We start from the raw sequence: 16,343 nt of genomic DNA, 5'->3' as shown, positions 1-16,343 counted from the left end.
CTATGGGCTGAGCATTTGAATGTCCGCTTGCGGCGATCATATGTTTTTAGCTGCTTCGTCGAATCTTCATGTCTCTATAATGTCGAATCCTTTCTCTCTATAATGTTGAATCTTTTCTCTCTATGTCAAATCTTTTCTCTGTATTTCAAATAATCTTATGCCCCATACAGACGGTCATTTTTTGTGATGAAAAAAAAATGACGTTTGAAGTGATGAAAAAAAACGACATTTTTGAAACTTCATTTTCAAAAACGATGTAGCATACACACCATCATTTTGAAAAATGATGAACAAAGTGACGGCACTCTAAAGGGGAAGTTCTATTCGCCTTGAGGCTGCTTTTAGCTGGTTACTTGTTAGTAAAAGATGATTCATGCTTTTTTGTCTGTTACAGCGTGATGAATGTGCTTACTCCATTATGAATGGTAGTTTTACCTCCCGTCTCAAAACTTGCTTCTGGGCATGTGCGGGTTTAAAAACGTTGTTTTGCCCACACACTATCATTTTCATTGACACAAAAAATGACATTTTGAAAAACGACACAAAAAATTCGAGCATGTTCGAATTTTTTTTTTGTAATTTTTCAGAAGACATAAAATGACATTTTGCCCACACACGATCATTTTAATTGACATTTTTAAAAATGTCATTTTATTTCATCACAAAAAATGACCGTCTGTACGCGGCATTAGACTAATAGAGTTAGGCTAGGCACATTCAACCGCAGGTTCGATAGACACAGATCGCTATTGTCACCGTCATGTCGAATCTTCTATCTATAGCGAACTGTTGTCACAACGAAACGAAAAGAAAGCATTTTTTATGTTGGATCGTTTGGATTTCGGTTTCTGCACGTTTGTTATCATTTGTTAAAAGGAATGCGATAATCCTTGAAATTCGGACGAAAATGCATTCGGACGAAAACTAATGCACATGTCTGGTTTAGGTCAGGCAAGTTTTCTGGCCAATCAAGCATAGTGATACCATGATCAATAAACCAGGTATTGGTACTTTTGGCAGTGTGGGCAGGTGCCAAGTTCTACTGGAAAATGAAATCAGCATCTCCATAAAGCTAGTCAGCAGAGGGAAGCATGAAGTTCTCTAGAATTTTCTGGTAGAGGGCTGCACAGGGCCGGATTAACATAGGGGCTATTGGAGCTACAGCTACAGACCCCTTTCTCAAGATAGGCCCATTTGTAAAAAAAAAAGAAAAAAAAAAGATCGACTTTGAGGGTTGTAGCTCGGCGACCAGGGGTCACAGAGACCCAACATTTGGGGGGTATGTAGTTGAAGACGTACCCCACCACTGGATAAAGTGGGGGTTGCTATCATTTATGGTTCCAGAGATACGGGGCTGCTTGCACAGCCTGTCGGAAGCTACATACAGAGCGGCCAGTTTAAATACAAACTGACACACTCTGCAGACTGAGAGGATGAAATCACAGGGCTTATAATAATTATTTGTATATTACTTATGGTAATTAACCCCTTACCACCCAGGCCAATGCTGACACTTCTCTCCTACATGTAAAAATCATCATTCATTAAAACAAACACTAAAGTTAGCACGATTTTTTTTGTACACTAAGTGAAAGGGGTTGTAAAGGAATATCCCCCCCCCCCCCCAAAATAGCTTCCTTTACCTTAGTGCAGTCCTCCTTCAATTTTGCTTCTAAATGTCCTTATTTCTTCTGAGAAATGCTCACTTCCTGTTCTTCTGTCTGTAACTCACCACCGTAATGCAAAGCTTTCTCCCTGTTGTGGAGAAAGACTCTTGAGGGGGGAGGGGGCGAGCAGACAAGTCAGGACACTCTCTACTTTGCAGATAGAGAAAGGAGCTGTGTGTTAGTGGGTGTTCTGACACTCCTGCTAGCCCCCTCCCCCCTCAAGAGGCTTTCTCCACACCAGGAAGAAAGCCTCACATTACGGTGGTGAGTTACAGACAGAAGAACAGGAAGTGAGCATTTCTCAGAAGAAATAAGTACATTTAAAGGAGTTTCTAGTTTCGTTTTTGCATGTTGTTTCCTGCTTCTGTGATGTACAGAGCCAATACAGGGCAGTGATGGTTTGGAAAACGAAACTGATTGGTGCTGAGGGGTTTTAGACACACAGTAATCACACCTCCTTGATTAGTGACCACAGAGAGAAAGCTCCCAGTACTGTGGTTATCAGGAAACAGACAACCAGGAAGTGTGGAGATCAGAGAAGAATTACAGCAACTTGAGAGCAAAAACGAACAATGAGGACATGAAAACAGCACTGCATTAAGGTAAAGGAATCTATTAAGATAAAAAAAAAATGACTTTACAAACCCTTTAAAAGCAAAATTGAAGGATGAGGTAAGTGAAGGGGGACTGCACTAAGGTAAAGGAAACTATTTAGGGAATTTTTTTTTCCTTTACAACCCCTTGAAGCTTTACATTATTTTGCAGGTTACATGTTTAGAGTTACAGAGGAGGTCTAGTGCTAGAATTATTGTTCTCGCTCTAACAATCGTGGCGTATGTAACCTGTGTGTATCTGGCTCTGATACTAGCCAGTGCCTACCCAGCCACTGACTGGTATCGCTCCCCAGCCTGTCCCCACACAACCTTTCACCTGCTGATCTGTGAATGGGGAATCACTCCTGCAGTGCTATTGTGTTCTGCCAGTGAATACAATGATCAGTGTCATACCCTCAATTTTCCTCTCCTGTACATATTGCCCACTGTCATACCCTCAATGCTCCTCTCCTGTACTTACTGCCCCCATCATACCCTCTAACTATAGCTGGCAGCACTGATTGTTTGGGGAAAAACCTGACAGGCTGGTTATACTCAAGTCGGTTAATAGGTTGACTTGTGTAAAACCAGCTAGCCCATACATAGATCAACTATGGCTGGTCTCTGCTTAAATGGATGTAATTTCAATCCATATACATAGTGCCCACAGTCACACCCTCCACATTTCTTTCCTATACATAGTGCCCACTGTCATACACTCCTCTCCTGTACATACTGTCCACTGTCATATCCTCCCCACTCTTCTTCTGTACATACTGCTCACTGCCTTACCCTTCACACTCATCTCATGTACATACTGCTCAGTATCATACTGTCCACACTTCTCTCGTGTACATACTGCTCGCTTTCATACCCTCCACATTCCTCTCCTGTACATACTGCCCACTTTCATAAACTCCTCTATTGTACATAGTGTTGGCTGTCATACCCTCCACACTCCTCTCCTGTACATACTGCCCACTGTCTTACCCTCCACACACATCTCATGTACATACTGCTAAGTATCATATCGTCCACACTCCTCTCCTGTACATATTGCCCACTGTCATACCCTTAATGCTCCTCTCCTGTACATACTGCCCCCATCATACTCTCCACACTCCTCTCCTGTGCATACTGCCCACTATCATACCATCTACACTCCTTTCTTGTACATACTGTAACCCAACCTTACCTTTCAAACTCCTCTCCTGTACATACTTCCCACTCCACACTTCTCTCCTGTACATACTTCCCACTTACATACCCTCCACACTCCTCTCCTGTACATACTGCCCACTGGCATACCCTCCACACTCCTCTGCTGTGCATACTCCCCACTGTCATACTCTCTGCCCTCCTCTCCTGTACATAGTGCCCACTGTTAGACCCTCCACATTCCTCTCCCTCACCTGCACATAATTCCCACTTTTATACCATCCATACTCCTCCCCTAGGCCTCTTACCCACAGAAACAGTTCTTTAAAACTATACTGAATATCCTCAATGTTACCAGCCCTAGAATGGGCACACTTTTGTTAGTTCAACTAAAGGAAATCTTCTCAGTCCTCATATTTGTTCTGTCCCATTATTAGTACTCATTTCATTTTGTGATTACTACTGTGATGTATAGAGGAACATAGGGGATTTCAGCTACTCTAAATATACCACTGGTAAAAAAAAAAAGTGTCCCTGAAAATATTTTTTACATTTTGGCAGCTATGCACTTAGGCACTGCCCAAGGGCCATCGGGTCAGTAGGGGGCCCCATTGAGAGGCTCCTGGGATCTGTGATATTAAAGCGATAGTAAACTTCGCTAACATTACTACTTTTTAGAGGCCCTGAGGAAGGTTATACCACAACGTACAAGAATGCACAGCATATTAGCACATTAGGGTACACTTAAATTGTCAGACTGAGCCCTCCAGTGCTGCACTGTGATCAATCAGGCGGGGGCCGGGTGCTTCCATATTCACCCGGTCTTCCTTCTGGGTTCTGGGCCTTCGGTCCCTTGCCTTGACCGGGCTGCATTAATGTCATTCCCACACACGCTCAATCGCATACCCTCTCTCTCATCACCCCTTTCTTTCTCATCCTCCCTCCCTTACACCTCACCCCTTTCACATCCACTTTCTTCCACTCTCTCTCTTTAAATAAATTTGTTATAACAAGGTTTTTTTTGCATTATTATTTATAAAAGGTCCACCAAAATCCTCAGAACCAGGCCCATGATGTTCTTAATCTGGCCCTGGGGTTGCACTGACTTTGGATTTGATAAAACACAATGGACCAACACCAGCAGATAATATGGCTCCCCAATTAAAAACAGCATTTTTGATTGCACATGATTAATTGATGGAAATCAGCAGAGCTGCCCCTCATTTACTAAGCTCTGGAGCAACTTCACTTGCATGTGCCTTCAGTAAATCTATCCCCCAATGGGCTGAACACCCCTGTCTTTGGTTCGCAGCAGAACTCCAGAACAGGGGGAAAGTTGAAGTCTATGGGAGCAGAACAGCAAAAAGTGCCTATTGTGAAGGATTGTATTTATGTAATTGGCCATAAAAGGGCCAAAATAGGTCCGGGTATTGCCCTGGGAGACATGTATCAATGCATTTTTTTTTTAAAACCATAATTTTTTTCAGGAGCAGTGATTTTAATGATGCTGAAATTGCAACAACAAAAAATAAAAATTCCTTTAACCACTTCAGCCCTGGAAGGATTTGCCCCATTCCTGACCAGGCCATTTTTTGCAATATGGCACTGCGTTGCTTTAACTGACAATTGCACGATTGTGCGATGTTGTACCAGAACAAAATGTATGTTATTTTTTTCCCCACAAATAGAGCTTTCTTTTGGTGGTATTTGATCACCTCTGCGGTTTTTATTTTTTGCGCTATAAACAAAAAAAGACCAACAATTTTGAAAAACAAATACAATATTTTGTACTTTTTGCTATAATAAATATCCAAAAAAAAAAAAATGTCTTTACCACTTTAGGCCGTACAATAAGCGTACATTGATTGGTTTGTGCAAAGGTTATCGCGTCTGCAATATAGGGGATAGATTTATGTAATTTGTATCAATTTTATTTACTAGTAATGGCAGCGATCTGCGATTTTTTTTTAGGACTGTGACATTGTGGCAGACACATCGGACACTTTTGACACTATTTTGGGACTACTGACATTTATACAGCGATCAGAGCTATAAATATCACTGGCAGGGAAGAGGTTAACACTAGGGGGCGATCAAGGGGTTAACTGTGTTCCCTAGGTGTGTTCTAACTTTAGGGGGGATGGAACTGACTAGGGGAGGAGACCGATCGGTGTTCATACTTAGTATGAACACACGATCGGTCTCCTCTCCCCTGAGAGGACCGGGATTTGCGTATTTAGGCACACAGATCCCGGTTCTCGCTCTGTCACGAGCGATCACAGGTGCCCGGCGCTCATTGTGCCCGCCAGGCACACGCAACGGCTCCAGGGACACGCGACGGGCGTGTGCCTGGTATGGCGTCTTAAAGGAGCAATGTACAGCTACGGCGTCTTGCGTTGCTGTGCCAACCCGCCAGTGTATAACTGCAGCGGGTGGTCGGCTAGCGGTTAAATATAGTACCTGGGTGGGGGGTCCCCTTAGTCTACCTGTAAAGTGGCGCATCTGTAGCATGCAGAGAACAAGCTGCAGCAAAAATGACATCTCTAAAGAAAAAAAAAATAATTGTCAAATCACATTTAAATTGACTAGCAGTCGCAACTGCTGACACCCGGATATTTAAAAAAAAATTAAGAAAAAAGGCAAAAAAAAAAACAGCATAGGGTCCCCCTCAAGATCCTTATCAGACCCTTATACGAGCATGCAGCCTGGCAGATCATGGAAAGGGGTGGGGTGCTTTGGGGCGGGGGGGTCTCTTCCCCACAACCCTGGGTTGTGGTTGAGGGGGCCACTTGCCCTCAACATGGGGGGTGCTTTGGGGCAGGGGGGTCTCTTCCCCACAACCCTGGGTTGTGGTTGAGGGGGCCTGAGGGCAGAGGGCTTATCAGAATCTGGAAGACCACTTTAAAGGGGTTGTAAAGGTAAAAAAAAAATCCCTAAATAGCTTCCTTTACCTTAGTGCAGTCCTCCTTCACTTACTTCATCCTTCCATTTTGCTTTTAAATGTCCTTATTTACACACCGTAATGCGACACTTTCTCCCTGGTGTGGAGAAAGCCTCTTGAGGGGGCGAGCAGGAGTGTCAGGACACCCACTAACACGCAGCTCCTTTCTCTATCTACAAAGTAGATAGCGTCCTGACCCTCCTGTGAGGTTACTTCATGGGTTTTACCGTCAATTTTCTTTTTTTATTCAGCTGTCAGCAGGGAAGCACATTGACAGCTGATGATTCTCCTTCCTGGCCCCACACCTTAACGACCAGCATTTACTGCACCCTGATTGGGCAAAGCTGTGCCCAATCAAGGTGCAGAATGCATTGTGCAGCACGCAGTGCATTGCAGGGTGAATGCTTCCCACTGACCCTCACACTACTGTATCATGAGTTGTAGATATAGTAATTATTAGCAGGGGTTCCCTGAGACTGGACAGTTATTTAAAGGGAAAAGGTTGAGAAAGGCTGCTTGAAAGTAAAGGCAATACTTTATTTTTAATTTTAGATAGTAATGGAGGGTTAGAACTAGGGTTGTCCCAATACCGATACCAGTATCGGTATCGGGACCGATACTGAGCATTTGCGGGAGTACTTGTACTCCTGTAAATGCCCCCGATGCCAGATCCGATACTACCCCCCCCCGCCGTCGCTGCCGCCGCCGCATACCGCAATGCCGCCGCCGCCTAGTTAATCAGCGCGCGGGGAACATTACAGCTTTCATTTGAATAGCTGTGTGTTCCCCGCCGCGCCGCGTATAGACACTCCCCCTTGCTCGGGATTGGACGGGTGACGGGTGATCTGCACTTTGATAGACAGATCACCCGTCCAATCCCGAGCAAGGGGGAGTGTCTATACGCGGCCGGGAACAGACAGCTATTCAAATGAAAGCTGTAATGTTCCCTGCACGCTGATTAACTAGGCAGCGGCAGCATCTAGGTATGGGGAGACATGGCTGCATATGTGGGGGGACATGGCTGCATATATGGGGGAACATGGCTGCATCTGTGGGGGACATCGCTGCATTCGTGGGGGACATGGCTGCATTTGGGGACACATTTAAAAAAAAGTATTGGTATTCGGTATGGGACAACCCTAGTTAGAACCCCTGCCAGTTTTTTTTTGTCATCTGTGTCCCATTGGGGAGATTTCCCTTCACTTCCTTTCCCATGGCCAAACCAGGAAGTGAGAGGAAATCCCTGAAAATAAAATCAATCCCTTGGGGACCCCCAGGTCACCAGAACTAGCGTCCATATTGAAAGATTTCCCTTCTATTACATTTCTAAGGACAACCCAAAATGTGGGATTTTCTTTTACTTTCACTTTCCATGATAATGGTAAACAGGACAAATAGAGAGGGTGCATCTCCCTGTGGGGACACAGACAGCAATAAAAACCTAATAGGTGTTCTAATACCTCTCCAACCTATGCAAGACTAAAACAAGTTTTTACTTTACTTATACTTTAAGTAAATACAAAATATATTTATAAATGTCAAAAATGTTATGAAAATAGAATGAAAAAAATCACACACATACAGTATACAAATGCCCTTCTTCCACCAAAAAATAGAAAGACAACATTGTAGAAGAACTGTATTGATACAATATATGTGTGTGATTTGTGATACTTTTTTTATTTAATATTTGACATTCATAAAGATATTTTGTATTTGTTGTTGTTGTTTTTGATACAACACGTGTGTCCTATAAAAGCAGCTTTCATTTAACTGATATTCTAGTCACCTTTTTTCTTTTGTACCACTTGCTGACCGTGCTATAGCCTAATGATGGCTACAGTGTGGACGGCTAGTTCTGGAAGGCTGTCATATGATGGCCTCCCATGATCACGCCCACTGCGGGGCACGGGTGGAGCACTCTGTGATCACAATGTCCATGGACACTGCTGATCACAGATTGAGGTAAAGAGCCAAACGTGTCCAATCACAGCTGATCACGGATGTAAACAGAAGCCGGTTATCAGCACTCCTATCCTCATGCTGACAGTATGAGGATCGGAGAAGAGCGCCGATAACCGGCTTCTCTAAAAGGGACATGTACAGTTATGTACACTTATAATCAGTGCAGTCCAAACAGTGCCTACCAGTGCTACCAATCTGTACCCACCAGTGCTGCCATTCTGTGCCCACCAGTGCTGCCAATCAGTGCCCATCAGTGCCTTCTCATCTGTATCACCTATCAGTGCCGCCTACCAGTGCCCATCAGTGCCCCCTACCAGTTCTCATCAGTGCCGCCCATCAGTGTCATTAAAGTTTCAGCATTTACTGCATAAGGTTAAAAACACGTAAAAGATAGTCACGCTCATCAAAATGTCATCAAACCTGCAGGTTTCCCCGGCAGTCTGGGTGGCTGGGTAGAAGCTGTGAAGAGGCTAGGATGCCTAGGATTTCAAGGAAGTCAATGCCAACCAGCGTGGACCGCACAGGCAGAAGTGACCTCACCGGAAGAGGTGGGGGTCGTGATCGCAATGACAGTTTGCCAGTAGAAGGAGCTGTGAACTCCGAGTGTATAGTCTGTATCTCTGCCATTGCAATTCCGATCCCCATCTCTTCCGGTGACGTCCCTTCCTGCCCGTGTGGTCCACGCTGTTAGTGCTTTTAACCTTGTGCAATAAATGTTTAAACTTTAATACTACACTCAGCTGGCGCCTCCCCTCCTTCCCCTTTTCTGTACACCCACATAGATTGTCAAATGTGTCTGTGCAGACACTGCATCCCAATTGACATGAATGGGATTGCCTGCATGGGGATAAGCTTAAGTATGCTCATGTGAATAAGGACACTTTCACACGGGTGGACTGTTCCGGTCAGCCTGTCAGTTTTTTAGGCGGACCTGAACGGGCGCTCCGTGCATGTCTATGGAGCCACGGATGTCAGCGGTGACATGCCCGCTGACATCCGACCCGCTCTGCCCTGCCAAAGTGTGATGGAGGAAAACCCTACTTTTCCATCCGTCTGGCAGATCGGATGACAACGGACTCTATGGTCCATCTTCATCTGATCCCCCATAGGGGAGAGCGGCGCTCTGACAAGTCCGTCCTTGCACAGTGTGCAGAGATAGACCTGTTATCTGCCTGCTCAGTAGGGATCGACGGAGCAATCCCCGCTGAGCAAAGCGGAGCCTGTACACGGACAGCCCTGTGTGAAAGGGCCATAAGGCATTGAGGTCAATAAAATGCTATACAAAGAAATTTTACCTCGCGTCCATCTCGCAGGCTGAAGTACTCCGGGATATCAGGATCAGCACACCTTAGGTATGACAAATAATCTTCCGACAAATTCTCCAGTTCATCATGGCTGTAATTATCCAAGATATCAACAGGGAAGGCCATGCCTTAAACAGCAAAAAAGAACAGATAATTAAACTTGATTTTGGTTCCACGATATCAATTAGCAAGAGAGGGTAGACTCTTGGAGCTTTCCATTACCCTACAATCGCTATGCACACTGAAAATCATACTAGTACTTAAAGCGGAACTATGCTGCATCTGACCACCACAAACCAAAAATATGAAGTTTTACTTTAAAGTCCAACTGAACTTTCAGCTTCAAATATAAGCTAAATACATTCCAAGTGCATCAAAACAAAGGGTGTGCAAAGTCTTATGGAAAGCAGCCACATCCTGTATAGAGTCCTGTCCCCTGCTAGCATTCTGTAGGAAAGGACCCTTACATTCCTTGTGGAAGAAAGTGTCTCTCTGCAGAGGTCCGGCACACGTTTTTGAGTCAGAGCTAGCTTTCCATTAAGCAAAGCTTGTGCTCTCTGCTGTCTGCCGAACTCTATCTCGGACTCAGCAGAAGGTGTGTCTGACCTCTGCAGAGAGACCAGTGCTTCTACACAGAGAGCAAGAGTTCTCTGCAGCCTCGTAAATAAGACTGCCTGCATGTGGATGTAGGGAACACTTAGTCATCCTGTGCAGGCAAAGATGACCTTTCACACAGATGTATGCATAGATAATGAATGAGGCCTAATAGATACATCAGATACATATTTTTTTCTGGTAATACGCCTATTTATGTATTTAGAAACCCGATCAGTGTTATGCCATGTACACACGCTCGTAATTTCCGACAACAAATGTTCGATGGGAGCTCTTGGTTGCAAATTCCGACCGTGTGTAGGTCCCATCGGACATTTGTTGTCGGAATTTCCGACAACAAAAATTTTAGGCCGGGTTCACACCTATGCAAATTCAATGCACGTTTCCCCGCTTTCAATTAGCATAGCAGGAGAATGTGACTGGCTCTCTATGGATCCGTTTCACATATCTCCGCAGCGGGTCCGGTGCGGTGTGCCGGAAAAACGGGTGGCTTTTTTTGGTGCCTTTCAGGTTTGATTTCAGCCTAAAATTCGGGCTGAAATCGGACCTGAACCGGTGAACTAGCACGCACCAGACCCCTGCTGTGCGACGCATGCGGCGACAGTGTGAACCCGGCCTTTAGAGCTGGTTCTCAAATTTTTCAGCAACAAAATCCGTTCTCGTAAATTCCAATCGTGTGTGGACAATTCCCACGCACAAAATTCCACGCATGCTCTGAATCAAGTACGAGACGGAAGCACTCGGTCTGGTAAAACTAGCGTTCGTAATGGAGATAGCACATTCGTCACGCTGTAACGGACTGAAAAGCATGAGGCTGAAAAGAGCGAATCGTCTCTCACAAAACTTCTACTACTGATCTTCCCTTTAATAGTGCCGTCGTACGTGTTGTACGTCATCGCGTTCTTGACGTTCGGAATTTCCGACAACATTTGTGTGACTGTGTGTATGCAAGACATGTTTGAGCCAACATCTGTCGGAAATGTAGCCACGGTTTTGTTGTCGGAATGCCCAATCGTCTGTACGTGGCATTAGAAGAAGGTGGGCATTATTCCCCCTGTATATCTCTCCCAACTAGTAAGTAAAAATGCTGCTACCAACCCCAGTGCTATAGTGTTTTCCGTATCCTCTGATCTGTCAGTTCATATGTATGTCACGGCATCTGTGTCCCTCGCCAGACGAGCTCTGATACGCCAGCAGTGATTCTGCCTGGGTGAGCAAGCTCTATAAAGCCTTGAGCAAATGCACTCATTAAAACACTCATGCAGAATGGATATTGAAGTGGAAAAGAATGTCCAAATAAAACAAAAATGTGCCCCGCACTCCTGCCTGAAAATATGAAATGCAAACTCCATCCAAACTTAGTGCAGCACTGAGAACACAAATCCGACAAAGATGGGGGTAGAACCTGTCACCATGAAATAAATGAATGATCCAAATTTTCTATGTGATTGCCACTAATGCTGGCCATACACTATCCGAAAAATTGTTCGAACCCATTTAAAAAAAAAAACATTTGGCCATGAGAGCAAACGATAGTACCATCACGTAATGACCGATAAATCGTTCAGTGGACATAAAACGTTTTTTCCCATATACCTAGTGCAAACAGTTTGAACTGGAAACACATTAACCGTTAAATTTATCGTTAGTTTGGTAGAAAATTTCCAAACTTACCCTTCGTTTTTCGGCTCAAAAACGTCCCTACCGATTGCCGATTTGTGCCCATTAACCTCCCTAGCGGTATGATTATTTCAGATTTTAGGTGCTGAAAGCGGTACCATTATTTGCAAGGAAATTTGGCGTTTTATACTGTAGGCCTGCAATTTTTAGTAATAACTCACTCTGACCAAACAAGAGTCTAGTAGGCATCCCGGGTATGACATTTTTTTAAAAACAAAATTATTAATTATAATATAATAAATAATTATAACAAATAAAAATATAATTATAATAAAAAATATTCAATAATGTAATCAATTCAAAATCACTGAAATTTGCTCAGTTGCAGAATTGTCGCTGTCATTACTTTTATTTTTTTATGACGAATTTCCCCACAAATCGCTATCGCACGATTCTGCAAGTGATTCGAATTTATTATCGCTGTTTTCTAGCTGCTCTAAAACCATTTTTGACATAAAGGGACACTTTTTGGTTGCTATGGACAATCTACAGTTTGCAGGGAGAAAGAACAGTTTTTATTATACAAAAGTGCATGTAGGACACTGGGCAGACCACTAGGGACAAGGGGGGTGTGTATTTTTTACATACAGTACTGTAATCTATAAGATTACAGTATACTGTATGTAATGTGTTTGTTTACGTTTTTGAATTTGGTGCCGTTCTCCTCCCCTGTGCGTCATAACGTCGCAGGGAACGGAGATTGGCGGCACACAGAGGTCACACAGAGGTCCCGCTCGCTCACACAGCGTGGTGGCATCGCTGGATCCAGGGACAAGGTAAGTAAACCATGCCTGTGGATTCAGCGAGGCGAGCCCGAGTCTGACTCGGGGGTTACCGATCGCAGCACAGAAATGTAACACCGTGTCAGACTCGGGAATACCGCCAGGGGGGTTAACTGGATGAAAAACTAACAAACTGTCTAAATGACCGAATTTCGGACAATTTTACGTATGATGTATGGCCAGCATAAGGCTCAGAAACTGCAGATACGTTCCACTATAACTTTCAACACTAAATGAATGGTAGGGTAAAGATGTTAACGGAGAACTGCAAGCAAACATGATCGGTAATCTTACAGCTGAACTCTAAATAGATAATAAAACAACAGTTAACGGTTCTGTATTGATTGCATCATCATTTTTTGTTTTTAAATGACGCATGTTGGGAGGAGGAGAGAGCAAAGGGTTGATTCATCAGTAATCTGCTGCTGATTCAATGTCCAGTCTCAGGCTTTACACAGAGAGGTGACCTAGTTGCTTGAATTTATGTTAACCCTCAGTTTTTAAAGTCTCGTGTTTTTTCTTATAAAAATGACAACATGTTATACTTACCCGCTCTGTTGCAGTGGATTTGCACAGAGCGGCCCAGATCCTCCTCTTCTCGGGTCCCTCTTCTGTGATCCTGGTCCCTCCTGTCTGTTTAGTGCCTCCACAGCAAGCAGCTTGCTATGGGGGCACCCGAGCCGAGTCACAGCTCCCTGTGTCCATTCAGACACAAAGCCCCGACCCGCCCCCTCTGATTGGCTAACTGATTTTGATTGACAGCAGCAGCCAATGGCGCCACTGCTGTGTCTCAGCCAATCAAGAGGGAGAATCTCAGAAGGCTTGTGGACTTGTGGACATCACTGGACAGAGAGGGACCTCAGATAAGTGTTAGGGGGGCTGCTGCACAGAGGCGTCCCTAGGGGGGGGCAGACCCTGACCCCCCCAACATCATGCTGTGCCCCACCATGTGCCCCCCCCAAAAAAAAAAAATTTTTATTTTTTTTTGCAATTTTTGTATTTTGCTCCCCGAGAGGGAGAGCGTCCCCAGTCAGCTCTGCGGGGGATTCCTCTCCCTCTGCTCACCGACACTGCATAATGCGAGCGCTCACACAACCAGATATTCTAGCCTGGGCCGTGTTTAAGTGTGTGTACTGCAGACTGCAGTACACTGTAATCACTGAACTACATTATCTTCATCCCTTCTCTCCCCCCCATCTGTCTCCCTCCCCCTCTTCTGTTCTTTCAAAACATTCACTATTTACTTTCACTTTCAGTTAGGCAGATAATATACGGTGCAAATTTCTTTCCTGCATCCACAGATTGCAGGAAAGAAACTTGCATGATTCCCCCATCAACAGACAGTGGTGACAGGGGAATATCCCTCCTGCCCAGCAATTATATTCTCCCGACAAACAGTGATTATCACTAGTGGCTATACAGCAACCACTAGTGATAATTATAAGAGAATCTGCTCATTAATGGTTCAAATCTCAGCCAGTTTCTGCTGAACCAGCTGAGATTTAAACTGTCTATGGCTGGTCTTAGCTCTTAGGCAGCCCATACATTGATTAGCACTGTGGAGTGTCGGCTTCCTGGCGGGATGGGGCATGTGGGATTTCAAACACACCCGAGACCATATCTATTGGTTGTAGACAGTTGAGCTCCCTGCAGGTTGCTTAGCAGCAGTGGACCCTTCTCTGACATGCTGATCGGGATGCAATCCAGGTGATGCTCTTAGTCAAATCCTAGTCATAAATATCAGTGATTGTATTGATCCAAGACCACACTTTACAGGCATAGAGCCCACATGGCTGCTGATCATACAGTTGATTATATTTATGTGGTTGTACTCTTGATGCTAATAAATACTGTGTTTATTAGATCTGACTGGGAGCATCACCTGGATCACATCCCGATCAGCATGTCAACAGAGAAGGTTATACAGCATTACTGCTGCTAGGTGACCAGCTGGGGGCTCGGCTCTCTATAACCAATAGTGCCAGCCTTCCCCTGCATACACCCATAAAGTCACTAGCACTAGGTCCTAATAGACTGCCGTCGCTGCCAAGGAGACAGATGCCAGACCAGCGCTGTAAATAGCAGGGACAGACAGCTGTTGCAAAGACAACCTTTGCAACACTGATAGTTCTCCCACTGCTTTGGACCCTTATATTTTCTTGGTGTGCTGGTGACATATATCTCTTGTTTTCTGCCACCCTGGGGGGCCCCAATACAGTAGGAAGGGAGCTCACTGCAGAACATATGAAAGGGCCCATAGTGGGATCGTAGTAAAGGGCCCCAGGATATATATATATATATATATATATATTTAATTGCAATTTATAGTTGGCCCCCCAACTTTTGTCCCTGTCCCCCCATGTGCCCCCCCTAAATATGAAAGCTGGAGACGCCACTGCTGCTGCATACAGGTTTTTTATCTTAAATTACCTACAAATACAGCAGCTGCTGACTTTTAAAATAAGAACACTTACCTGTCCAGCGTGCCCGATGTCGGAACCTGAAGCCGATCTCTGCCTTGGCTCTCGGGTGCTGCTGCTGCCATCTTTGGTAAGGGAATCAGGAAGTGGTTCCCTACTGCGCATGCGCGAATCGCACTGCGCAATGCCACTGGTCTCTGCTGTCTTCTGGGACCCGTATGTCTCTCAGAAGACAGCGGGGGGCGCCGGACGTGGTTTAGATTCCCGCAGATAATGCAGGGGTCTATGCCCGGAAGTGGGTACAAAAACCTGTCTTAGACAGGTATCTGCTCTCTCCTCCCTCCAGAAAGGTGCCAAATGTAACACCGGAGGGGGGAGGAATCCGGACAGCGGAGTTTCCATTTTTGTGTGGACCTCCGCTTTAATGCATATTAATTACAACCCCTTTAAGCACTTTCAGCAGCTGATTTCATTACTTACTGAGTATGATGCTTCTTTATCTTTAAACCTTGTCTATGTTCCTGTTTAAGCTGGTGCCATGATCACTGCCCCAGGTTTCCTGTTTCAGGGGGATTCCTTTCACTTGCTGTGATCTATGGAGCCACCCAGGGGCGGACTGACAACTCATGGGGCCCCCGGGCAATAGAAGATTATGGGGCCCCTGGGCTTACAGATGGCCACCACGCCAGGAGGCAGTGCAGAGGCGGGGCAGCTAAAATCTCGGGATTTTCACATCAAAAGCATGTCGATTTCAGACATATCAGGGACAGATGTAAAAAAAAACATCGATTTTTACATACTGTCCCTGGTTTTACTGAGCCTGGCAACCCTGATGGGGCGGCAGTATTAAAGAATCACTAAAGGAAAATATTTTTTTAGCTAAATAGCTTCCTTTACCTTACTGCAGTACTGGTTTCATGTCCTCATTGTTCGTTTTTGCTTTGAAGTTGCTGTAATTCTGCTCTGATCTCCACACTTCCTGGATACAGGAGTATTTCCTGTTTACACGGTGACAGGAAGTCCCGTCTCCTGCGCTGCCATTGGATGACTTTTCTGTCCATCACAGGAGGCAGGACTTTCGATTAAAAAGGCAGCTGATAAAACAGGAAATTCTCCTGTATGTTTGTCTGCGCTCGTCCCGCCTCCTCCAAGGCTGTAAATCTCCATGAATCAGGCTGCAATAGTGAGTCTGTATTCATGGCAAGGGGGGTTCTGCAT

The 16,343-nt window shown here is 44.8% G+C and overlaps 1 protein-coding gene across 2 annotated transcripts in view; it reads right to left on the bottom strand.

The window, feature by feature from the left end:
* Positions 1 to 16,343, bottom strand: part of FAM169A (family with sequence similarity 169 member A) — a 103,515-nt gene that overhangs the window by 45,519 nt on the left and 41,653 nt on the right. For both annotated transcript variants that reach the window (XM_040341418.1, XM_040341427.1), the window contains exon 2: positions 9,620 to 9,756. In XM_040341418.1, the coding sequence (XP_040197352.1) occupies positions 9,620 to 9,754 (135 nt within the window). In that variant the 5' untranslated portion in view covers positions 9,755 to 9,756. The remainder of the gene's footprint in view (positions 1 to 9,619; positions 9,757 to 16,343) is intronic.

The sequence above is a fragment of the Rana temporaria genome, chromosome 1 (genome assembly GCF_905171775.1).
Source record: "Rana temporaria chromosome 1, aRanTem1.1, whole genome shotgun sequence".
NCBI lineage: Eukaryota > Metazoa > Chordata > Amphibia > Anura > Ranidae > Rana > Rana temporaria.
Note: the sequence above shows the minus strand (reverse complement) of the source record. Positions and strands in the feature narration are given on the sequence as shown.